This window comes from Atractosteus spatula, chromosome 5, assembly GCF_055471065.1.
Source record: "Atractosteus spatula isolate fAtrSpa1 chromosome 5, fAtrSpa1.hap1, whole genome shotgun sequence".
NCBI lineage: Eukaryota > Metazoa > Chordata > Actinopteri > Semionotiformes > Lepisosteidae > Atractosteus > Atractosteus spatula.
In genome coordinates, this window is record NC_142710.1 from 3,814,559 (window position 1) to 3,840,253 (window position 25,695).

General features: G+C 47.1%; 1 protein-coding gene across 4 annotated transcripts in view; it reads right to left on the minus strand.

Moving 5' to 3' along the window:
- The window catches only part of LOC148833583 (telomerase protein component 1-like), a 52,701-nt gene that overhangs the window by 6,311 nt on the left and 20,695 nt on the right, over nt 1–25,695 (minus strand). For all 4 annotated transcript variants that reach the window (XM_088916867.1, XM_088916865.1, XM_088916866.1 and 1 more), the window contains exons 16-50: nt 25,529–25,650; nt 24,165–24,239; nt 22,543–22,689; nt 20,198–20,374; nt 19,779–19,899; nt 19,494–19,615; nt 18,872–18,985; nt 18,429–18,546; nt 17,570–17,755; nt 17,015–17,199; nt 16,713–16,863; nt 15,912–16,091; nt 15,166–15,258; nt 14,244–14,376; nt 13,543–13,702; nt 13,312–13,445; nt 12,664–12,752; nt 11,806–11,920; nt 11,027–11,276; nt 10,009–10,129; nt 9,365–9,489; nt 8,878–8,977; nt 7,952–8,107; nt 7,091–7,303; nt 6,932–6,988; nt 6,493–6,607; nt 5,972–6,199; nt 5,329–5,483; nt 4,860–4,961; nt 4,668–4,775; nt 4,037–4,166; nt 2,864–2,955; nt 2,315–2,447; nt 1,743–1,873; nt 603–724 (exon numbers count right to left, since the gene is read on the minus strand). In XM_088916867.1, the coding sequence (XP_088772993.1) occupies nt 603–724; nt 1,743–1,873; nt 2,315–2,447; nt 2,864–2,955; nt 4,037–4,166; nt 4,668–4,775; nt 4,860–4,961; nt 5,329–5,483; nt 5,972–6,199; nt 6,493–6,607; nt 6,932–6,988; nt 7,091–7,303; nt 7,952–8,107; nt 8,878–8,977; nt 9,365–9,489; nt 10,009–10,129; nt 11,027–11,276; nt 11,806–11,920; nt 12,664–12,752; nt 13,312–13,445; nt 13,543–13,702; nt 14,244–14,376; nt 15,166–15,258; nt 15,912–16,091; nt 16,713–16,863; nt 17,015–17,199; nt 17,570–17,755; nt 18,429–18,546; nt 18,872–18,985; nt 19,494–19,615; nt 19,779–19,899; nt 20,198–20,374; nt 22,543–22,689; nt 24,165–24,239; nt 25,529–25,650 (4,760 nt within the window). The remainder of the gene's footprint in view (nt 1–602; nt 725–1,742; nt 1,874–2,314; nt 2,448–2,863; nt 2,956–4,036; nt 4,167–4,667; nt 4,776–4,859; nt 4,962–5,328; nt 5,484–5,971; nt 6,200–6,492; nt 6,608–6,931; nt 6,989–7,090; nt 7,304–7,951; nt 8,108–8,877; nt 8,978–9,364; nt 9,490–10,008; nt 10,130–11,026; nt 11,277–11,805; nt 11,921–12,663; nt 12,753–13,311; nt 13,446–13,542; nt 13,703–14,243; nt 14,377–15,165; nt 15,259–15,911; nt 16,092–16,712; nt 16,864–17,014; nt 17,200–17,569; nt 17,756–18,428; nt 18,547–18,871; nt 18,986–19,493; nt 19,616–19,778; nt 19,900–20,197; nt 20,375–22,542; nt 22,690–24,164; nt 24,240–25,528; nt 25,651–25,695) is intronic.

The following is a 25,695-nucleotide window of genomic DNA, read 5'->3' on the forward strand; positions in this document are numbered from 1 at the left end:
AGTGAGCCTGTCTCTCAATAATAATAAAACAGTGTGTGATCTACTGTTCCAGCCTGAGGAACAGACAATGAGCCTGTCTCTCAATATTTTATTTTGTTTTATATGAAGTGCATAACTGTGCACTGAGTGGAAGGGTGTGCAAGGAAAAAAGCAGATGAAGGGGACAAAGGAGAGAAGGCTGGAGCAAGAGACTGGAAGAAATAGGATGAGAGAGAGAGAACCAGTGGAAGGAAAGGAAGGGAAATGATGAAGATGGAGAGGGGGTGAGAGCAACAGTGACACAAGTGCATGAAGCATGGATGCCCATACCTGGAAGCCTCTGTTGTCTTAAACACTGCTGGTGCTATCGATTGTTCTTATAAATAACTCGTGTGAACAGATGCATCACACTACAGTGGGAGTGGGTTGAGTGAGATCGTTACGTGTCTAATTAGCACTGTTTTTCTAAGCAGACTGGGAGTGGTCTGTCCCTGATCCATACCCTGACCCTGACGTGTCCCACTCAGCTCTCTGGAAAGGTTTGGAAATGACACGCCAACCCCCCACCCCGATACAGGGCACCCCCGGCTACGATCCGGGTGGGCAGGCTGGATGGGACTCACTCCGCAGTGGTTTGAGGGGGCTGCCAGTCAAGAATCCAGATGGACACGGTCTTATCCTGGCAGGCGACAGCAAGCTGCCTCTCGGACATGAAGATCACAGAGCTGACAGCCGCGGCCCCCACCTGCACGGACAGAGGGTGCTGATCAAGATGCAGACAATGTATGGGAATTGAGTAACGCATCAATTAAATTCTAAGCATATTAGAACAGTTACATTCGTCCCATCTCGCCAATTTGGCAGGTTAGTCGATAATCGATCGCAGGACCATCCAGCTTGTTCTTGAAAGAGGCCAGGGTATTGGCTTTAGCAGTGTGGCTGGGCAGCGTGTTCCAGACCCCCACCACATTTTGTGTAAAGAAGTACTTCCTGTTCTGACCAGAAGATTTCTTCCAGCTGCTTCTTGAAGGAAGCCAAAGCATCAACTTCAACCATATGTCTGGGCCGCCTGTTCCCTGCTCCCACCACAATGTGCGTCAATAAGTTCTTGGGTTTAACAATAATAATAATAATATTTTCTTACACTTATACAGCACTTTTCTTGATACTCCACTCAAAGCACTTTCCAGCTAATCCCCTCCACCACCAGTGTGCAGCCCCACCTAGATGATGCTCCAGTACTCTCACCACACACCAGCTCTCAGTGGGGAGGAGAGCAGAGTGATGAAGCCAGTTCAGAGATGGGAATTATTAGGAGGCCATGACTGGTAAAGGCCAATGGGAAATTTGGCCAGGATGCCAGGGTTGCACCTCTACTCTTTTTGAGGAACGCCACAGAGAGCCAGGACCATTTGAAGGATGACGCCATTTTTACAGTACAGTTTCCCCATCACTATACTGGGACATTCAGACCCACATAGATTATGTCATAGATTATGGGGGGTGAGTGCCCCCTACTGGCCCCACTAACACCTTTTCCAGCAGCAACTTTAGCTTTTCCCAGGAGTCTCCCATCCTGGTACTGACCAGACACACATCTGCTGAGCTTCAGTGGGACTCCCACTTGTGAGTTGCAGGGTGACATGGGTGCTTTAAATACACTACCCTGCTGTTCCCACTTAAGTGTTTCATTTAACCTTCACCTGAGTATGGAACTTGTGCACTATGCACTAGCTGTGCGCTGAAAGGGGACTAAGTCCTACCTGCGTGCAGCAGATCACAGAGCTCTGGGCCCACACACACAGCCGGCCATCCTCGTGGCCCGACACCAGCAGCAGCCCGCATGGGGAGAAGGCCAGCGCTGTTGTCCCCCGCTTCGTGGCAGAAGCACATTCTGGAGATCATAAAAAAAAGCGACAGAAAAATCAGACTGCAACATGGACAGTAAACATGAAGAAGAGTTGAGATGGAAGTGCTTATAATTAGAAAATGGATTGATGCCAGAGAATATATATTGGTCTTTGGCTTTACTCAAGATCAAGGCACTGTGATAGAACCCTGATAAGCATACATGTTGGAAACTCTGAACTGACCAATTTTATAATCAGCGTTTAAGAGAAAAACAGGTTTTCTGCTATACTATTATCGTACTGTTATATAACTATATTGCAAAGCACTTGCTTAAAAAGCTTGGAGAAGGCATTTGCCCTTAGGACATGACAAAAAAAAAGACTTACACTAAAAAAGGGATTAATGGAGTGGTACTCCCCTAAAATCTACAGGCTCTCTCCCTGGTCTGGCTTTGAGGCGAGGGGCTCAGAGAAAGGTTCGTTACCCATTGCCGTGGAGAGGCTCCAGACTCTCAGCGCGCGGTCCTCGGACACCGTGAGGAACGCTGGGACGACATCCTCGGAAACCGAGGCGCGGACCCCTGCACTGCAACAAGACAGCATGCTGTGGTGCGCCACCTACAGGTGACAAAAGGAACAGGCTCTTCAACTCGAACTCAAGGCGCCACCTTCCTCCCACCCGCACTTAATAAAACCACCCTTCTAGCTCATGATTAGTCCAACCGTGACCTGGCGTCATTCGTTTTCCTTTTGCAGGTTAAACGTAAAGGAATAATCATCATTTCTCAAGCACAGGCAAGGAGCTGGATTGAAAAATATTGTAATTACAGGAGGTTGTCTTTATTACTTTGTCCTTCCTTGCAAGATTGGAGACAAAGGAAACCATGCTTACGAAGGTGTAAATGAGGCATTTCCAGTTGAAATTGAAACAAGAAATCCTAACTGGGAGGCATCTGAAACAACTGTCCATCACCGCAATCACTGGTCATTTCTCACGCTATCAGAACTCTGCAAAAGACAACACATTCTCTCACCTGCAGGGGGTGCCATAGTCTGACCGTCCCGTCGTCGGACGCCGTAGCTACTGTGAGGCAATCGGGTTTGACATCCTGACTATTGATCTCGTCTTTTCCCAGCATTCCCCACCGAAGGAAAAAAAGAGCACGTTTCACCAAATTTGAAGACTGAGCATTAAGAAGCAGATCTTAATCTGCTCATGCACTGCACTACATCAAGTACTCGAGTATAAAACTGGGCATTTGAGTTTAAAACAGGATCACTTTTCCATTTACTTCAATATGGCACTTTCGGGTCCATTCCATTGTAAAATTGATCCTTAAACTACTTAATCCCATCACCAGTGCAATGGCAAGTTGTGATGCTGTTAATAGCATTGCTGTCTTGCGATACAATTCTGGACCTGGGGTGCTTCCTGCATGGAGCTTCCATGTTCTTCCTGTGTTTGTGTGGGTTTCCTGTGCTTGTGTGGGTGCTGGTATTAAACAACCAGCATGATTTTGGACCAATCTTGCTGGCAGTTTAATTGTCTTTGTTGCGGGTATGTGCATGTCTGTGTTGGTGTGTGCCCCGCGATGCACTGGCGTCCCATCCAGCGTGTATCCTAGCTCCCGCTGGTGGATAGGATTGGATCAAGCAGATTCAAAAATAGACGGATGAATGGAAAAACCGAGGCTGGATACAATTTCTTTTTATGAGGATAAGAGTGTGTTTCTGTTTACTTCACACATCAGAGGCGAGTTCCAGGAAGGCTCATGGGAAGTCCTAAAAGTATCGCCTACCACAGATCTCTAGAACCAAACATTGGGACCAAGACCAGACAGCAAATCAATGAGTCTTCAATGAAGTGAAATAAATTTCATTGGACTAAAAACAGCAAAACAGCTAATGGCTCCATGGCTTAGGAAGAAGAACCCAATGGCTTCCTCTGATCCAGGATGACATTTTATGCTCAAATCAGAGGGATATTTCTTTCACCATCCTGTAGTTTCCTGAGGGATCTGAAAGTGAAAATCGACTAATAGTCTCAGAATCTACTGCAATTTAGACCAATGAAGTCATTGCTGGATCTATTTACTTTATGTAACCAAGAGGTTTGGGATTCAGGAAATCCTGCTGCTCTCCAGGTCCTGGAATAAATAACCCCAATCTAATCCATCTTTCCAGCACCCCATTGTCCGATACCATACCTGTCTGGCAGAAAGGGGCACAGTGATTAACCCTGGCTGGATGGGCTGGTATCCTGGTGATCTCTATGCCGGCTTTCCAGTCCCACACCACCATCTCCCCACTGCCCGATCCGGAAATCACATAGTTGCCCTGGGAAGAATCGGTTACACCGGGAAGAGTGACATTCTCTGCTCCTAGCTTTGGCTATGTTCTTCATCTCCAACAGTTCTAGTATACAGAACTCATCACTGCTCATTTCGTAGTGTGTCTCTTATAAAATCCACTCTCTCAGTTAGTGAGGACACAAACTCAGTAGGCAACTGTTCTCTTGAAGAATCGCATGTTTTCAGCAGAATTTGACCCCCTGGTAACCACTCTCAAGCAGCTCTCCAATGATCTCAGATTATTAAGGTATCAAAACTCTGATAAGTGAAAATCCTCTCATTTCTGACCATCTTACTCATAGACTGTTCAGAACTGCACTGGCAGCACATAGGAAGCCAGCACAGGAGTTGGCTCTTGTTTGAACCTCCTGTTTTGATCTTTTCAAATCATGTGTAAGATGGTCATTAAGTATAGATAACTGGTCACTACAGGTCAGTAATGAAAGAGATAACATCTCCTCCCACCAGCCCCCTCTTTGTGACTTACCAAACTACAGACTGAACTGAGGAAGGAGTTCTGTCCCAGAAACTCCCTGACACACTGGCCTGATACAGGCTCCCACACGCGTAACCTGCAGTCATTGGAACAGCTCACCTATAAGAGATGAAAAGATTGAACAAACAAGCACATCCTGAGCTCAATGCACCCAGCGGCTAATCCATCCATCCCGGTCCTCACCAGGGATTCCTCTGTCCAGGTGCATCCAGTGATCCAGTCCGTGTGACATTGAAGGAAGGACCGGGAGAGACACATCGCGCGCACATCCCACACCATGAGAGTCTGCACAGAGACACAAAGTGAAAGGGTCAGCTACAGCACAGCAAGACAAAGTCACACACGTGCTTTCACCGTACAGATGGAAGTTCAGGTCCATAATAAGCTTGTCTCATTTCATCTGCTGCAGCGTCTCCTGTAATATTTTATAGCCGTATCTTCTACCACGGGCTCTGCTCTGATTTCTCTATTGCATTAATGATCTATCTTCTCACTCCTCCTACACTGTGCATCCTATCCAAATGTATTTATTGGAGATTCGCTCAGCAGCACAGACGTACTCTATAAAGGTCTCAAACAACCTCAGTCTGTCTCAGCAATGTTAACACTGACCTCTGCAATGTTAACACTGCAGATGAACCTCCACTCTTACCTGATCTTTACCCCCGGATAGAAGCTCTTGTCCATTGGGACTGAATGACAAGCAGGTGACTCCTCCTTCATGACCTCTCAGGACACATGTAGGGGTGATGCTGTCAGAGGGACTAGCTAGCTCCTGAACTGACCACAGAGCAACAGTGAAGTCATCTAGCAATCAGACAGAATAGAAGAGTGTTAATACAGATTGCTGCACTGGTGATATTGATTACTAATGAACATTAGCACTGCATTTAATTGTACTGTATATTATTACACTGACACTGAGAGAGAGGGGTTAATACTGGACACTACAGTACATTAACACTGCACTGAGAGAGAGGGGTTCATACAGACACACTGACTGGACACTCCAGTACATTAACACTGCACTGAGAGAGAGGGGTTCATACAGACACACTGACTGACTGGACACTACAGTACATTAACACTGCACTGAGAGAGAGGGGTTAATACAGACACACTGCACTGGGAAAGGAACAGAGAAACACATGAAATACAGTGGCAGGGTTCACGCAGCTAGGCACAACAGTAGCCTAGGTCCGATCTGTGCTAAGAATAAACTTTACCTACATAAACACAGGCAGACAAATTAATATGCTCTTTTACCAGATCTAGTTAAAGCAAGATTCTGTTACCAGACGCTGATGCTAGAAGAGTTGGGGAGCAGGCCAAGGCAAGGATGGGGCCTCTGTGGGCTTTTAATCGGCTTTGACATGTTAAGCTCTCTGCCATCTCCCCACACCAGACACGCAGTATGTGGTCATCACTGCCCGACACTAGGACCTCAGTCTTGCCCTCCATCTGCAACCAGGTCAGGCAGCGCACAGGCACCCTGGGGTCCTCGCTCATCCACTTCTGCTGCCCTGGGGACAAGAAAAACACTATTACTGACCTGCAGGAAAGCTCTCTCTGTCGTCATTCTAGGATCTTGGGATTGGCCTCCCATGATATTCCCCCCCCCCCCCCCATGATCCTCTTCTTCTTCAGGCTCTGCAGGCAGCAAGAAAAAAAAAGATATCTATCCATCCTGGTCTTGTCTGTCCATCACTAGGACAAGGACAGGTCAATTCCTCTCCTCTTCCAGTGTCCGGAACACTGGAACACGCCACCCCAGCCATGCTGCTGAATCTGGTGTCCCCCCATCTTTCAGCCGTACCTGAACTCAGCTGGTAAAGCTGGATCCCATCGCTATGGTAACCCACAGCCGCGTAGTCCCCAGTGACGGCCACGCAGAGAGCAGGAGAGCCCGCCGTCGCCGAGGAACCTCCTTCCTGTGAGGCACAAGAGAGGGCAATCCAGTCCCCACCACGCTGAGCAGACACTATACAAATAGGTGTGAGGAGCTTTTGAAGAATATTTAGGAAAGAGAACTGCTACTGTACTGTTCACGACATCTGCTATAGTGCATCAACACCAGATGGAATCGAAGAGAGAAAGACCATTTAAAGTAGGCTACACAGCTGGGAATTACAGCACATGAATGGGCGAACATGCACAGCCCTGACTGGAGACTGCGTTAAGATGTTGTTACCCAGCAAACACACAGTATGCGTTGGGCGATAACCACTGCCGGGTTCGTCTTCGCTTTTACTCACCCCTAAGTCCCCTAACCTGCCGACAGGGCGGCCCAGACTGCCAGACCACAGGTTGACCTGTGCAGGACACAGACAGGGCAAGAGACGGAAGAGTGGATTAATACCGCGCACTGAGCAGGCTTCACCGCACAGCGCCGAGTGTTCAGGGTCTGCTCTCACCAGGCAGTCTGTCCCCGCGGTCAGCAGAAGCCTTCCATTCTCCATGAACCTCAGCACCTCCGTGGAGCCCTGGTGAGCTCTATAGTGCCCCACACTGGCCGCCGCGGGTACCGACCAAAGCCTCACCTCCCCAGACAGACACCCTGAGGTAAGGAGCCCGCCGGAGGGAGAGTAGGACAGACTGCGGACAGCCACCTCATGCCCCGACAGATCCTGGAACAGGACACAGGACACAGGTGAAGACGCAATGGAGCAGATGTGGGATACATATTCCTGTAAGAAGTACCAGGCACACAGTGCCAAACCTCATCTGTTGAAGTAGTTCAAACAACTGGGAGCTGCGTCAGCAGGCGTAGGCTACAAAGGAACAAGGAAAGTTTTATTCCATGCTCAAAAGAGAAGAAAAACAATGTTTTGGCTGTGGAGCCTTCTTTGGGTGTCACACCTGAAGAAGGCTCCACAGCAGAAACGTTGTGTTTCTTTTCTTCTCTTTCAGCATGAAATGAACCTTTACTTGTTCCTAATCTGTTCAAGACAACAGAGAGAAGAAGATCCAGTGACACAATGGCCAACTGATTAATACACTGAGTGAATGGCTAACGTTTATCTCTTACCGACCAATTATCAGACAATTATCAGACAGTCTGTGTGACCGATGCCCACACTGGCTTATCCTTCTGAGGCATCGAGATGATGGTGGTGACTCAGCTCTGCACGAAACCAGCCTAGCAGGCTAAAAAATGAGGTGAACCTGGCCCAAACTCAACATCTATCTCTGGAAACCGACGTCAGCTGCAGGACCTGGACCTGCGCCGATGCGAAGTGACTTGGGTTTGGCGTTACTGAACTGCAAACACTCACCACCACGCTCTGCCCTGTCAGCCAGTTCCACAGCCGGATCTTCCTGTCCCAACCACCCACTGCCACCAGCTGACCTTCGGGGTGAAAGGTCACACAGTTCAAAGGGCACGGATTGGTAAGGGTGACACACAGGCTGCCCTTTGGAACGTCCCACACCTAGGGAGAACGGGAAAGAAAGTAAAAATAAATGAGACATTTCTATTATTCTACAGTATATGAGGAGGCATTGATTAATGGTATTTGTAGCATGTTTACTTCCCTTCAATATATACTGTACATCTCTCTGTAGCAGTACAACCTACTGCTATTGAGTTTTTAATGAATGTCTTTAGGCATAGAAGTGACTAAGAAAAAAGACTATGGTATTCAACCACATTGGAACAAGCACTTGGAACAAATCGGAGACTAGGAATTTATTGTTGCTCTCACGAGATTTCACCTAAAATCAGAACTTTTATACCCAGTTTTGCTAGTATAGCGAGGTAAGGGTGTACTGACTAAAGAATGTGTGTGTGTTCCCAGTTTGATTTCTGTATTTTGTAACAGTTACAGATTATCTGCTTAGATAAGATAAGATCACTTTATTAGCCTTTTGTCTTTTCACAGACCCCAGCTTGCTCTCCATGAGACACACAGACAGGGAGAGAGAAGCTTGGGGTCAGAGCACAGGGTCAACCATTTATACAGCGCCCCTGGAGCAGCTGGGGTTAAGGGCCTTGCTCAGGGCGCCCAACGGAGTAGAATTTCTCTGCCGGCCACGGGATTTGAACCGGCAACCTTCCAGCCACAGGCGCAGATCCTGAGCCACAGTGCCACCACTACGCCCGGTGCTTCCATCTCTATCTGCACAAAATCTGTGTTCTGTGTAGAATGGCTGTGATTTACAGCAACAACAGGACACAGCAGCACTTCCAAGCATCTCTTACCTTCAACTGCGAGTCCAGAGACACTGTGGCAAGGTTCTTCCTGTCAGCACTGATGTCACATCCTGTTATCGTGCTCTTGTGGGCATCGACTTGGACAGTCCTGGAAAGAAACGAGTGGAAGGGACATATCTGGTTGGTTTCCCCAAATGACCACTAATGGTTAAGTTTGGCAAACTAATACCTTAACTTTGAAAGATCACAAATTATTAGATATACTGATAGAAAGAACTGCATCAAGCACATGCAAGTTCATATCAGTCTCACAAAATTGCTAATTCTACCAAAAATCGCAGTTGAGATTTCAATGTATATTTGAATTCTATCCTTTACTTACACACCTTTCCCTATAAGCTGGAGGGTCTTGTAGAAAGAATGACAGGACGATGGAAACAGTGAAAAAGGATGGGCTGAACTTTTTCTATTTTTGACATATTGCTATGGCTACAGCACCGTTAGTAACGCCATGTGTGGTTTGCATGAACAATACCTGCAGCCGTTATCGATGTCCCAGACTTCTAGACGCCCATCGAAGGAGGTGGAGCCCAATAAGCCTTCCCGTAGGAACACACAGCCTGAGATCCCATCACAGCTGCTGACCAGAGACCTTACTTCCTGCGTCAGTAACCGATCACAAGACAGTCAAATTACAACAGCTGCCTGGACTACATATCACAGCTGCTGAAAAGAGAGCTCCCTTTCTGCGTCAGTGACCAGTCACAAGACAGTCAAATTACTCCATAACACATAATCGACATATCACAGTTGATTACCAGAGACCTCACTTCCTGTGCCAGTGATCAATCAGGAGTTTAATTAGTGCATTTTCAACAAATCTATTATCTGAATATGAAAATCCTAAATTTTCCCTTTACACTTCTCCTCTAGTCCCAGACATCTAGGGGCTACTTATTCTCTCCCTGGGTAGCTCAGCAAAAATGGCTTCTGAAAATAATTCAGGACACCAAAGGCCAGGACAGCACAAGGGCAATTATTTCTGAGCAGAAACAAACTGATCAAAGCCAGTTCCATATTTACACCAGACATTTCCTATCACAGAACACTGAGGAGAAATGCCTCCTCCAGGGTCACTGGGCAAACCCCAGGAAGAGCAGAGGAATGGAAATGGCATACCTGCCCAGTCTCCGTGTTGATGACGTGGAGGGTCCCCTGTCCGGTGCCCACCACTGCCAGCCTGTGCCCCGGCTGGAGGCACACACAGGTTGGCACAGCGCGAAACGTCATGAGCGTGTCGCTGGGGAGGCAAAAAGTGGGGCCGATCACGTATTTGATCTCGGCAGTGTCCAGGGAGAGAGGAGTTTCCTTCAAGTGATAATCGGTATAAAGAAATTCCACAGGATCTGAAAATGAACTCTTAGTTTCCGAGAGCCCTACAACCCAAAAGGCTTCCTAAAGAGCTTTTATGCAAGCGATGGGGCTTACGTTTGGGTTGCCCCAAAGTGCAAGAGTAATAGGTTAAACCTTTCTTTTTTCCCCCGCAAACATTTGATGCTGCTCGTTCGGAAAATTCTGTACCACACTCACAAAAGGTGTGGAAGACCGAGTGAGAGGAACTCTTGAGAAGGGTCAAGACAGTGACTATGCGCGGGAGAGGTTTTCTGTTGGCACCCAAGACAACCGTCTTTCTGCGACTGAAGCCTGTGATTTGTCATACCCGTGTGTTTGATCAGAGAGAAATAAAACAGATTGCGTGATGCCAAATGGCATCTTCCTGTCCTGTTGTGGTTGTGTTTGAAAGACTTCTGTGAGTGTCCTGTGCCTTATGTGCTCCTTTGATATGTTAAACTCTCGCCTACATTTAATGTATAAAAGGGAAAGGATAACTATAGTCCAGTGGGCATATTTACTGAGTTCTAGGGGAAATCCTGACTCTCTGCTATGCTCCCCTTCAGCTGACTGAATAAAAGATCTCTGCTTGACTATCTCCTAACCTGAGTGAAGACTGAGTTTTCTTCAACAACGGGTAGGTGTGATGTGCTTTTTTAGACTTGACTGAAAAGTGGAATTGGTCCACTATTTAAGGAATGGGAGAAGATCTGAACCCAGACATATGGTATGCAAGCCCTTTAGAAAAACTAGGCAGTGGGGACGAACTTTGATCCTGGCAAGATCACCGTTCAAGAAAAGTTACCTGGCTTCTTTTTTAATTTCACGTGGCTTGTTCAACCACGTTAAGATGCGCACACCGGGCACGGAGCTGTTCTCCCTTCCCACAATGCCCTGGGCCCACCGGTGGGCGGCAGACCCCTCGGGCTCATTGAGGGCCTGCTGGAGGAAGAGCGCCGGCCAGCGGGAGAGGGCAGGGCCGTGGTGACGCAGGAACGCGCGACACGTCTCCAGGGGGCCGTGGGTGACCGGATTCCCCAAGACCTCGCACGAATCTGAGGCGACAGCAGGGGCAGAAAACGGTCACAGTCATTCTACACAGCACACGGGTTGTGTGCAGATAGTTTTAGAAGCAGATCTTTAACTGTTACTAAATGTACAAAGGAAACACAACGGGGCAGCCAAACTGGCAGAGCACACACATTCTTTAGCTTGTACACTCATACCTTGCCATACTACCACAGCTGGGTACTAAAGTTCTGATCACAGACGAAAACCTGAACAAAAGCAACATTAAAGTCCCAGTAAAAGTCTCTGATTCATTCCAACCATTTCTAAACGTTGAGTTAAGGTACTTATGTATTTGAACAGTTTAGAACCATAAACTGTAGAATATATATTACAAGAAGAACTGACCCACTTTTTGATGCAAGTGGGGAAAAAGCATTAAAAAATGGGCCGTGCTTCCCCTTCTGCCAAGGGGAAGTGTAGCCCATCTCCTCCGCCGCAGTACAGCGGGAAGCGAGAGAAAGAGGAAGAGGAAGAAAACTGCCACGCAGTTCAGAAAAGAGATGCCATACTGACCGTACAAGCTGTACGCCTCCAGGAGACGGGACAGGAGTCCCAGCCGGACGTGGGCGTGAAGGAAGTGGAAGCTGGAGAGCAGGGAGCACAGGATGTCCGGCCGACCGGCGCTCACCTGGGACAGAGGGACAGAAAAGGGAAGAGTTACGCTACCGGCCTACAGCCCAACCACCAGTCCCACCTTAAAACACAACGTGATCAATAAGCGATCAAGGAACACAATGACAAATTCAAGGATCTATGAGGATCAGAATCCTTTATTTTAGGTGGAGGTTTGTAGGTTGGATGTTAACAAATGAACCAAAATATGTTAACACCCGTATACAGGATTTGTCTGTAGTAAATGCTCATAACTGAAATATGTATTATGATGTTGTAAGATGCACTGAACAAACAATGTGGACTATATATCCAAACACTGCTTGTTTTTTTATATTATTTTATAGTGTATTTCTATAATATTAGTTTATTATTACATTGTCAAAATGCATTTTGGTCCTTTTTACCGCTAAACGTATTCCTAATACTCAACAGATCTGACAGAGTCGATCCAGCTCGACCTCTTCGGGAGGGACAGTCAAACACACTCCACTGGAGACAACTGGGAACTAAGAGGAAGTTCATTTGAACCTGAGAACAGCAGACGCTTCTGTTCACAGAGGGTAAGACGGACACTCCGGCTGTTCTCAGGACATGGCGGGATGAGGTTCTCGGATCACTAGCAGCTAAACGAGCCAGATGGGTCAAATGCCCCCCCACCCCCCCAACTTGCCATCTGATGTTCTTTACTGGGTGTCTTCCAACTGAAACCTAAAGGGGTCTGACCTCCTGAACGAAGGTTTTGTGAAACGTGCGTACCAGGTGGAAAGGGAGGTGAACGATGGACTCCGCGTCGCAGTTCACAAAGGTATCTCTGCCATTGGGGTCCGACAGCACCCACAGGTGACCTTCGAGACAGACAGAAAGAGAACACGGTCATAACCGGCAGGACCAGATCGCCACCGCCATTTCGGACATCTTCATTTTGACTTCCTTTTGCCCCGTGAGCCCTCCACCCTTACTTCCATTTGGCTCATTTGGCCTGGAGCGCATACATGCGAGCGAGGGACCCCTTCGTATTAGCCTGGTCCCAAGGGTCTGTGTGCACAGAAACTCACAAAGGCAACAAGACGCAAGACCAGGGGCTTGACGTTCTGCCTTCTGGGGCCCAAGAACAACAAACACAAAGCCAGCACTCAACATCCCACCAATAGCACCTATACACGTCTTTTAAATAAGAAAAAAATACTTTTTTACACCCAAGCGAGAACGTGTCATTCCTAAATCCTTCACTATTATCAATTCTCTTTTAGTGTGGAAGTTCAAGAAACTTTCACAGTCAGTGCCACTATCTACACTGTCAGTGTGGGAAGTGCAACTTGACTCTTTTATGACCTTCTGGAAGAAGAAAAGACCTCAGTTATGCGCACGTTGCTACTATCTCATCTGCAGAAGGGAGCACTGTACCTGCCAGGACAAGATGGGCTCTCCTCATTGCATCTTGGTTCTGCAGGTACAGCTGCTCAAAAGCTGACTTTACGTCGCTTTTGGTAAGGCAGAGGTAAGAGTCCGGGCCTTGGGAACTGGGCTGGCCAAGCATGCTGGAACAAAGGAAGTGCTTGTTAAGCCACATCGAGGGACAGAAAGGTGAAGCAGCCGCAGCGAAAAGTGACCACCCCCACCCCCCAACCTCCTTACTTTTGCAATGTCCAGACTAGCTGGGTGAAGGTTGCCATGGGAACGAGGTTCCTGGGATTCCTTGACAACTGCATCACTTCCTGCCAGGTTGGGTCCTCACACTCCTCAGCCAGTGTCTTACAGGTGCACAGAATGACATACAGATCCCGTTCTCTCAAACCTGAATCGGGAAATTACCCGCGTTACCTGCAGGCACAGCACTGCTCAGAAGCCTGTCTCAATATCCACCCATCAGCCCTTTGTTCTTTAGTCCTCCATCGGCCAAGAAGAGGAAATGGCTTTTCATTTAATGAGTGTACTCTTCAGATGTGGCAAGGAACCACGCGTCAGAGCATGACAGTAAGAGTCAGGGTGGGTGAGGGTGTGAGGCAGACACTGCATGTCAGTGTAAGTCTCTGCGTGTATCAGTCAGAGCAGCAGTCTGTACTGTGTCTTGGACTGTGGGAGAAAACTGGAACACTAGGAGGAAAACCACATGAACATGGAACCTACATAAACTCCACACAGATAGCACCCCAGGAATTGAACCCAGGGCCCCAGCTATGCCAACCACTGCTCCACAGTGCCCCTCATCAGTGTACGTCTCAGTGGGTTAATCAATAGCTGTCAATGCACCAGTCTGTACAACAATGGCTGCCTAGTACTTTCTACGTTGAGACTGCACACGTTCATCCCGTGTACAAGCCTCACTGTTCTCTTACCGTTTCGGCTGACCGTCAGAGCGCCCAGCGCCCGGGAGAGCTCCTCTGTGCCATGGTGGAGCTGCAGTCGTGACAGAGAGTGCTGGACGAGCTCACCGAGAGATGGGGGCAGGGTCTGCAGGGCCTCCTTCATCTGAAACCACCACCATCATCATAACCTCCACTGCCACACAAGCTCCCAGATCAACCGTACATTCATGCAGGCACGACCTTACTGCAATCCATCTTTTTCTGAAGCTTGTATCCCTTTTATCCTGCTCAGTTGCCAAAAAGGAAGCTAATTTGTATTTTCTCTACTTAACGGGCCCACAGCCTGTCACCAGTGTACCATGGCCTCTTCTTCTCTCTTATATATCCCTTATGATCCCCAAGAATCCTTGAAGTGTGATTTACAGGGGAATTTTAGGCATTTTCCACTATAATAGAGCAGTGGGTTCCATAGTTCATGAGTGTGTGGACACTAATGCAGTTTCCGCACTTTAGATACTATAGTACACTCACTAAATTTGTAATGACTCTAAAATCGCTCTGGTTGTCTGTGTAGTCCTGTATGCTTGAGTGTGGATTTCAGTGAGATGGCTGGTGCAGACAGACACAAACACACTCACACCAGGGCCATTTTTTCCAGAAGCCAATTACCCTACCAGTGTGTCTTTGGACTGTGGGAGGAAACCAGAGCACTCACAGGAAACCCACACCGACATGAGGAGACCACACAAACTCCACTCAGATAAACCCCCATCTCTGGAATTTGAATCCAGTGCTGCAAGACAGCAATGCTAACCAGTGTGCCACTATGTGCTGCCTATGGCTGATTTCACATTTTTCTTTTTTCATGGACATCCCTCAGTATCGCCGCTGACCACCAGGGGTCAGTGGACCAACATTTGGACACCCACTGCTCTAGGGGACAGGCTCTCACCTTCTCAAAGACTGCAAAGGCTCTCAGCTCCTCACAAGCCAGGCTCAGGTACAGGGGACTGACAGAGCCTTTCTTCATCAGGAGAGTCTGCAGCTGCAACGCACATCAAACCCATGTCAACCTCAAAAAAGTCATTTTGTGGGCCAGAGACTGGGAAGTACAGCATCTAGTAACTTACAACAAACTTCGACAGAACAAGCGATCCTGTTTTAAAAATCTCCCACTGGCTGTCCGTTTCATTTCAGGAGAAGATTTCAAAATAATATTGCTGTATTTTGAAAATTGCCAACGGTGTATCTGCATCATATTCAACTGGGGACATCCACAGATTCTACAGACATATCTACACTTTGACAAGCTCTGAATGGAAAAAGAAGTAAGGATTTTAGGAGCTTTAATTTGAGAAGTTCACTGCCTCAGATACTTGTCTTTACTCCCAGAAGCCCTTGGCTCTGCATTAAAACACATCTTCACCTTTCTGAAACAACTGCAAATCTTTTCACCTAAAACTACGTGGGAATCTATGTCAAAATTAAAACAACAAGTATTTTCTTAAATTCATTTAAAGATTACTAACTAAATGCTATGGCTGGCTGGTGAATTGTGACGTCCCCTGGAATGGCTCTGTTGTTTGTTAGCAGAAAGCTGGATCATAGCACAGCACCCACAGATAGTGCCAGGAAAGCTGGGCGCTAAGGAGTGCTACTGAGCCCAGAGGTTTTATCATTTTATGTTGTTTCTGCTACCTGGTTGTTGAAGGCAGAGTCGCTCAGTTTCTTCCCATACATGGCCAGCGCTTTCTGGACAATCTCCTTCCTGTCCGGCAGGCTAAGTGGTCCCAAGGGAAAAGGCATAGCTGATTTCTTCTTGGCCAAGGTCTGCTGGAGGGCTGAATTGGAGGTGACACTCACCACCAGGGTCACACCCTGCAAGTGGATGAGAATGAACTGGGGTTGACTGAAGAAGTCGAAGCGTAGCACAGTACAATCTAGTCATATTGTTTCATTTGACGCATTTACTCAATCAGAACAAAAGGCCAACACGCAGAAAGAACTGCAGGTTAGTGGTGTACTAGCATTGCGGCAGAGATCTGCAGCATGATAATGAAGATCAGTACAGCTGTGTTGCATCACAGTACGGCATCAATCAATAACAGTACCAAAGAGCAATTCAGGGCCTCTACACACTGGAGTTCTTGATTTGCTATTGAGTAAGTCTGGTTCAGTTAGAGAGTGAACAACAAAGTTCAGCTGCCAATAATCTCCGACTGAACCAAAACTAAGATCACCCATTTTGCATTTTGATCCATTTCTGGACTCAAGGGCTCCTGCATGACCTCCTGGCATAAGTTTGCATTCAGATGCTTCCTACCTTTCAGTGAGAAAATGATTTGCCATGATAAAATTACCCAGAAGACATATGCATGGCTTCTCTGCTGCATCAGCGCCATGTGTAATACATACAGCACAGCCAAAAACCTCAAACACATTCATTCATCCAAGGGTCCCGCCTGCTTCCTTCATACAGTTTAGCCCCTTCCCTCATACCTGGGGGAGATGCTGTGGGATCCAGTCGGAGACCAGCTGGCCTTGAGCATTCTGCAGCCGGTCAGCATCGTCAATCAAGATGGCCAATGGCTTGTTGGGCCGGTTGCCACTGATGGCGTCGAGCTGCGAGTAGAAATCCGACAGCAGTTCCCTGAAAGAGAGATCATTTCCAAACAGCTGGATTTAATCCAAGACTGAAAAGCCTCTCTTATGTGGAGAGGTCAGAAAGAACACAATTGCTTTTGCAGAAAAGAGTTCGGGCTGCACACAGACTTCCTCCGAGGGATTTTTGGCCACCCTACCTATAGGTTGAGGGAAGCTCCACCTCCTTTCCCAGCCTCTGCTTCAGCCATTGGATAAGGCAACGCAAGAGCTGTTCCACTCTGGCGGCTGATTGGCTGGCACTAGCAAAGTAGGAAATGACATCAAAGGATGGAGTTTTCTGGGGTTTGTCTGATGGTTTCTTCAGCTCATTTGCCAGAGCAGCCTGTGGAAGTCAAGAGAGACAATATCAGTTTTGTAAATATCCAATGTTTGTGAACAGTCCCAACTTTGCAACAACTCATTTATATTATTTCCATCACTGGCAATGGACTGCTAGCAATGATAAAATGTTCCCATAAAAAGCATACCACTAAACATGGATGATACAACGAGCTGACACTGGGAACTAAGAGATTTCAAATTTCCTAAATAATAAAAAAAAACTATATTCAGAAGGAGGAAGGGTAATCATGTTAAACAGGATGCAAAACCACCTGAGAAAATATTTTTGAAATGGGAGTGAAGGTGAGAGGGGATGATGTAGCCAATGACTAGAACATTTTTAGCAGGTGAGTCATTAATTAATTAATTACCATGAACACGGTCTTCCCTTCTCCAGGTTCCGCGGGGATGAACACCAGGCCACCCTTCTGCATCACGCGGATTTTGGCTGCTGCCGTGGCGACCAGCTTCTTTCTCCCGTGACAGAGTCGCTGCTGGGCTTCCTGGTAGAGTTCCTGTGCCGTGACCTCAGACGACTCCTCTGAATCGTCATCTTTCTATGTGGAAAACCCAAAAATGAAGACAAAGGGCTCTCAGCTTGACTACTAGAGGTTTCCCACAAGAACGGGATTCGGAAGCACTGCTCTAGACTAGGGGAGGCCAACTCCAGTCCTCAAGAGACACTATCCAGAAAGTTCTACAGCTCTCTAACAGGACCAGGATTGAGAATTACAGCTCTAGACCAGGAGAACCCAGCTCCAGTCTTTAAGAGACACTATCCAGAAGGTTCTACAGGTCTCTGCCAAACACAGGATTGAGAATTACAGCTATAACCCAGGGGAGCTAAACTCCTGTCCTCAAGAGACACTGTCTAGCAGGTTCTACAGGTCTCTACCAGGACCAAGATTGAGAATTACAGCTCTAGACCAGGAGAACCCAGCTCCAGTCCTCAAGAGATACTATCCAGAAGGTTCTACAGATCTCTACCAGGACCAGTACTGAGAACCACAGCTCTAGACCAGGAGAACCCAGCTCCAATGCTCAAGAGACACTATCCAGAAGGTTCTACAGATCTCTACCAGGATTGAGAATCACTGCACTGAATATGAATCACTGAATATCAGACTGACTTCGGTTTGGAACTTTTACCTCCAGGGAATGTTACACATGTAGAAAAACTTGCATAAAACATCAGCTTTGCAAACATGACTGGACAGAAGTGTCACCAACTTGCACAAACTGCTCCAACAGCGCCCCCCAGAGGTCTTCCAGAACCGCTTTCCCAAACGTTTCCAGGCCCTTCGCAAATGGCTTCCCATCGGCAACACCTCCCCACTCTGCAGGATAGCTAGAGAGTGACACAGGTGAAACAGGAATGTGATGAAGATATCTACAGTCTATTTCAAACTCAACTATATTTCTCTGAACTCTTGTCCTGTAGGATTAGCTTGCTGGGGTGTTGCTAAATATTTTGTTTACTGAAACAATATATGAAACGTAAAGGTTGAGGTGACTTTCTGTACAATAGATTACAGCTAAATATACCTTGGAACCAAAAAAAAGTCTATTATTTCCTGTTGAAGCTGGTGTGTTCATAACTTTTGTACTTCAGTACATTGTGGATATAAAAAAGAACAAGCACAATCTTACAAAATACAGAAAAAAGAACCTACTCCCTCGTTGTTTTCGCTCCACTTTGCAGCACTCGGCACTTCAGGTCTGCCATTTTAGACTTGGCATCTCCTGACTCTGCAGCAAAATCTGCCCTCCAGGACACAGGCACAGACCTGCTCAGTTGCACACAGAGACACAGATCAGTGTCCGTCAACAACCCCAAATATCACCTCTCTGCATACCCACATTTTTTCTCCTTTTCTCTCCTGTCCATAATGCTGTCCTTATCATCTCTCTTTCTGCTTCATCAAACTATTGATCTCCCTTTCACGGTCTTGTGCTCTATTAATGTAATTCCTTCCTCCACTGCCTCACTTTATTTGCCTCAGCATCACCCTCTTTCTTCCTCTTTTTTGAATTTGATCCTGCTGTCTTTAGCTTTTATCTGTGCCTGACCAATCTGCTTCTCTGTACCCGACCAGTTCCTTGCCCCGCGCCCCGCCAGTTTGTTTCTCTGTGTCCCACCAGTTCCTTCCCCTACGCCCGACCAGTTTGTTTCTCTGTGCCCCACCAGTTCCTTGCCCTACACCTGAGCAGTTTGTTTCTCTGTGCCCGACCAGTTCCCTGCCCTGCGCCCCACCAGTTCCCTGCCCCGCGCCCCACCAGTTCCTTGCTACTTACCTGATTAGTTCTGGTGTTCGCAGGTAGAAGAACGTGCGGTCCTTGGCAGAGTCTGGGTGCAGGGACTCAAACTGACGGATCTCAAGTTCCGTCACTGACAAGCCGGGGGGGACAGTCTTGAGCTGAGAAGAGCACAGACATACACACGCCGAGACACTGGCTAATCAGTAACACACAGAGACAGAATGACCAGTTGCGAAAATATAAAAGTATGATCTTCAGACCTTGTCAATTTTAGCGCTTAGGAACGAGGTGGGAAGTGTTCCATTTGGAGGGAGGTCTTACCCAGTCAAACTGATGCTGGTCTGGAATGGAGATCTCTGTGGGAACCAGTCCATACCTCTCTCCCAAAATCCCCACGAACAGCTGGCTGCGGCACACCTCCGACAGACACATCTCCACCATCCTGACAGACCAAGAAGAAGCAGAGTAAAAAAATAAGAGGGAGAAGGAAAAAGGACCAAAAAGAGCAAAGAAGGGCTAGCTGTGATATCTTTCTTACCTGTGCCTTATTCCACCCTCTCTAGTTTCTGTATTGCATTATCTCTGTTCCTTCTCCCCAATTTATAAGCGCTTCCTTCATCCCAGTACTTCTCCTTAACCTTCAGTTCTCTCCTATTCTCTCTCATCCTTGGTTGCCTATCCCAAATCCTCTCCCTCCCCTGAGCTCTCGATCTCACTCACTCACACACACACACACACACCTTTGCCTGCTGGACTCTTCCTCCGTCACTCCCCAGCGCAGTTCCACCTCCTGCACAGAGAGGCAGTACAGGGCAGCGCGTCGCCGCAGCTCGGGGAAGATCAGGCGCACCAGGACGTCTCTCTCCCCGTGCATGTCTCGGAAGGTGGAGGATATGAAGACCCTCACATTGCGCCACCTAGGGGAGCAATGATGCAAGAAAGAGGGGTGGCCTATTACAGATTGCCTGAAACCAGCGTATCTTACAACGGGAAGCTGCAATGTCCCTCGGGCTTGAATTTGTAAATAAGACCTTCCTTTGCTTCTTGCATTTCATATGTGTTTGCATGACATGTAAACCTTTAATTAACTAAATAAGTCATTATCTCATTTGAAACTGAAGAGGACTCTTTCAAGCAGCAGGCCCGTTAACCGCAGCAGTGCGTGCGAGAGATCTTCCTCACTCTTCCCAGTATACCCTGGTACAGACTAGAGTAGTTGTGGCCCATTCTGAGCCCTGCCAGCTACAGCCCATCCGGTTGTACGGACCACCTTCAAACGCTCTACTTCCAAACACCTGGAACAATTCTGCTTTGGCCACCCAAGAAGGCGATCAACTGAAAGAACACACCAACACCCTACAGCTTTCAAAGATCACAGCCAGCCATCCCTAACTTCACAGAAGCACGAAACTTAATAAACTGATTACAAAATGCATCTGTTCCATGTCTTTCCAGAGTGATGATTTAATGGAGACCTGCAAGAGTTTTTTTTACTTTGGCCCTACAGGAGCAGGAGTGGCCTCCCCTGTCCTAGAGTCTCAAACAGAGAACTCATCCTTTGATAATGAAGTAAATCGCGATTTCTTCCCTTGATTGTTCTGTTTTCATGGGGTCGTCTGAAGTCAATGGCTCTGTGTCTTGTATCAAGAAAGCTGCTTGGATTTGAATTGAGAGCAATATTTAAGACGGACAAACTGGCCAGAGGCAAAACTACTGTATGTTGACCATACACTGTACAAAGTCCAAAATGGCAGACAGACATGTTGCCGTACTCTACCAGGTTAAGAGACTGACTTCGCTTTAATAACATAGTGGAGCTGTCCCATGTTCCACTTTGTCTACATGCATAGCAGACAGGAGCTGTCCAATGTTCCAGTGGGGCTAAACTGCATCACATCTCCAATGCCATGAAAGACTGATTGTGCCACTTGAGTGTTGCTACAACATTGTTTAAAGGAGCTGTCCCGCTCCAAAAGGTGCCGAAGACTTCAGAGCAGGTGTTCGATATGAGAAAACTCTTTTCTGTCTCATCTGCTCTTGTTCATTTGCCAATTACGTGCTGCCTGCAGTTACAAAACGCATTTAGTTTACACATTCTGGTACACTGCATGACATTTTTACACCCACGTAAGGAAAACATGGCATAATGCTGAACAACCAGTCATCAAGCAAATCAGAGCGAGTGCTTGCGTTCTTGACCATTTCTGCAGAAACCGACGATAACTGTCCTGCATTTCTGAGGGTGATGTGACAGACCTGGCTGAAATTCTTTGATTACTTATGCAAACTTTTTTTAATAGAGTTCACATTAAGTTCATAATTCACAGGATGTGGTAATGATCAATCCTACAGGGTAGTTATTATTATTATTATTAATTGCTTACACTTATATAGCGCTTTTTCTGGACACTCCACTCAAAGCGCTTTACAGGTAATGGGACTCCCCTCCACCACCACCAATGTGCAGCCCCACCTGGATGATGCGACGGCAGCCATAGTGCGCCAGAACGCTCATCACACATCAGCTCTCAGTGGGGAGGAGAGCAGAGTAATTAAGCCAATTCACAGAGGGGGATTGTTAGGAGGCCATGATTGATAAATGCCGATGGGGAAATTTGGCCAGGATGCCAGGGTTACACCCCTACTCTTTTCGAGAAACACCCTGGGATTTTTAATGACCACAGAGAGTCAGGACCTCGGTTTTACGTCTCATCCGAAGGACGGCGCCTGTTTGCAGTATAGTGTCCCCGTCACTACACTGGGACATTAGGACCCACATGAGCCACAGGGTGAGCGCCCCCTGCTGGCCCCACTAACGCCTCTTCCAGCAGCAACCTTAGTTTTTCCCAGGAGGTCTCCCACCCAGGTACTGACCAGGCTCACACCTGCTTAGCTTCAGTGGGTTGCCAGTTGTGAGTTGCAGGGTGATATGGCTGCTGGTTCACCTGGGCTTTTCATCTTTATTCAGTGACTTATCTCAGGTTGTATGAAAATAGGAAGACGCATACAGCAGGCAGAGGCTTGGACTGCCTGGGTCTTTAGGAAGCTTTTAATTTATAATAGAAATACATGCGATGCGCTGTACCTTACTGCTGGCGTGGGCAGCAATGGGCAGATATCGGTGACTCTTGCCATCTGCTCTTTGGCACCATCTTCTGGAGGGATGCGGTATAGCCTGTCAATTTGCTCCACATGATCCAGCAGCCTGGAAGACCCTCTTTCAGCGATGAACCTGCAACACGAAAAAGCAGAGTGAATGAGCCAGAGGAAATTAAGACGACCATCTCACGTCTCACTTGTTTTGAGGGTTTTTTTTTTTAGAAGAAGAAGTAGCAGCTCCATTTCAATTGGTAATCACTGAATGTCCAAATGTACACTCCCACCAGCCTTTGCGTCAAGGTGTGCCTCCTATTTCTACCTTCGTCCTCTGATTTCCGATTCACTGCTGATTCTGTAGAAACCCACTGAGTTGGCTTTATCAGTGCCTTTAAGGCTTTTGAATATTTGAACCAGGTTCCTTCATAGTCTTCACTGTTCAAGACTAAAGTTTTTCAGTCGTTTTCGCCCGTCATGGATCATTCAAGCACAGGACTGCTCCCGGTACCTCTTATCTAGACATATTTTCCCAATGCACTGTCTAGGCGGTGATGGCAAATGTTTACGCGATCATCAAATTCGAAATAATAAAATGGATACCATTTTTACGGACACCTCTTACCAAAGCTTCATGACGTGATAAGGGTTAATCTGGCTTGTAAAAGGCATTAATGCACACAGAGGGTTGTGGGAGCTTTCTTTCTGACTTCTGTTCCACCTGCCAGTTAAGTGACAGTGCCTGGTCCTATCTGAATGACATACAGGCAAGGAAATATAAGGCAGCATAAAGCACTGATTAAGAGCAGAGGTTCACTAACCTTCCCCACCTTTTCTATGGGAAACGCATGACAAAGTGAAGGACGTGCCATCGCAAGAAGCACAGCTGTAAGCCACAGAAAGGTGTTGGCCGCCTATGGGCACGGAGGCCAGCAGAACGATGAGCCATCCTCAGCTGACACGTTACGTTAAGGAGTTATTCATATTAAAAATATTAATGGTATTAATAGATAGCCTGAGAAGAACAGATATCTGTAACCTCCACCCCTATGCTGATAATGAGAAGGAGGTGAAGCTCTGGTAGTGAGAGTATGTGCACTTGAAAAGGAACCCGCAGTTGAAACATTTGGGCGTTTTTCTTTTCTCATTTTCAGCATGAAATCAGCTCCTGCTGGGTCCTTAAAAAAAGGCCAAACCCCAGCCGTTCACACACCTGCTAGTACAACAGAGGGTGGGGCAGATTCCTGAAAAACAGCGCTTAAGTCAACAGGGCTCTGCAACCCGAAGAGGGCGAGACAGAAGCAGAAAGGTAGGTAAGAAAAAGCTGGGAACTGTCAACGGCTCAAAAGAGGAAGAAGGAAAGGTTTCGATAGGCAGGTTTGGATAAGCTCAGCATGTTTTTAATTTGAGCAATGCTGATATCAGCGTTACTCAAGGGAATGTCCCTCTATCCTCTGCTTTGCTGTGGTATTCAAACGGTTAAAGAGAAATGCGGTTTGGTCACATTGGAGAGAGACACAGAGAGAGAAAGGTCCAGGGCATTAGTGACTTTGCATTCCCTGACTGACTGGAACAGGTACTCCAACCATAATGTAGCGTCACAGCTTCACTTACTTCAGAATCTGTTCGCTGAACCCATACAGCAGCACGCAATTCTTCTCCGTTTTCGGTTTTATTTCTTTTTTCTCCCTGAGAGAGAAAGCAAAATCTGGGGAGATGTTCACAGCCGCACCACTCCACGAATGTTTCTCACTTTTAGCAGGGAGACCCCCCCTCCTCATTTATACAGCTCATCCCAACAGGCAACCCCTGTGCGCACATCAGAAGATTAGCTGTGTTGCTCTAATTCCATTTTTCAAGATTTCACTCTACTTTGAGGCAAACCATTGACCTTTAACCATAATAAACCATAGAGGGCATTTATATAGTTCTTCAGAGCACAAAATTTTATTAGCATTAATAATGCGGGCGGCTCGGTGGCGCAGCGCTGAGATGATCAGCAGAGCGCTGTTCTGAACCGGAGCGGCCTCCCATGTGGAATTTGCATGTCTTCCATGTGTTCATGTGGGTTTCCTCTGGGTGCTCCGGTTTCCTCCCACAGTCCAAAGACATGTGGGTAGGTCAAGTGGCGGATGGGAAAATTTGCCCTGGTGGTGAGTGGGTCTGTGTTTGTCTCTTGGTGCCCTACATCATACCAGCGTAACAAAGGACTGTTTTTTTGGCTGGCTGCTGGAAAATACCCACACCGTGCTAATGCCGAGCCCACATTGCACATGCCCTGGGGCTTAGTTTCAGGGGGATCTAAGCATCGAAATTACCAGGGCTTGAGCAGTAGGTGATCAGGGAATCCTGAGACCATGCCTAGGAGAAAAGAGGACACCAGGTCCCACTGACACTACCTTCAACTCACCGCCAGTTTATCTCATGGGTGGGACGGATCGTTTTACAATATTTGCATAGTGTATCCTGTTCATTATAGTCCCAGTGTTCCTGGCCATTCTCATGTAGCAATGATACACTGATGACCGTCAACATTTATTTAAAGCAAATAATGCCGAGAGTGACTGTAAATCACGTAACACATCTAAAGTCAATCAATGAAATTTATGACCACGCATGGTGGTCATCTAGGAAACGGGTCCTGGCAGGAGTGCGTCTGTGCGTTTGCTCTGCCAAGGACTGGTGTCCCACCCGGGATGTACCCTCCCTTGTGACCTTTCCTTGTCAGGATAGGGTCTGGCTCCCCCATGAACGTGAATTGGATAAACTGGTTAGAAAATGTATGGATGGAAATCGTAGGATTTTTATAGCACACTAAAATTCACCAGCTCGTTTTTTTTCATGAAAATCGAATAAGGACTCGCATTTTTCTTATTGCGGAAATGATGCATCCGGGATGCGAAAGTCTTTGCTTCGGTGTGTGAAGGCCATGCTTGGTTTAAAAAAAAAAAGTAAGAAACTCTTGCACCTGTTCTTACCTCTTGCTAAGGAAGACTTTAACAACCAGAGCTTCAGAATTCACCTCTTTCTTGTACCAATGGAGGGCATAGGTTACCTCTCTCTCTGATGTCGGCGCCTCCAGAAATATGATTGTGTCAAACTGCAAATCAAAAGATCTCCAGATTGATTTTTAATAGTAAAATCC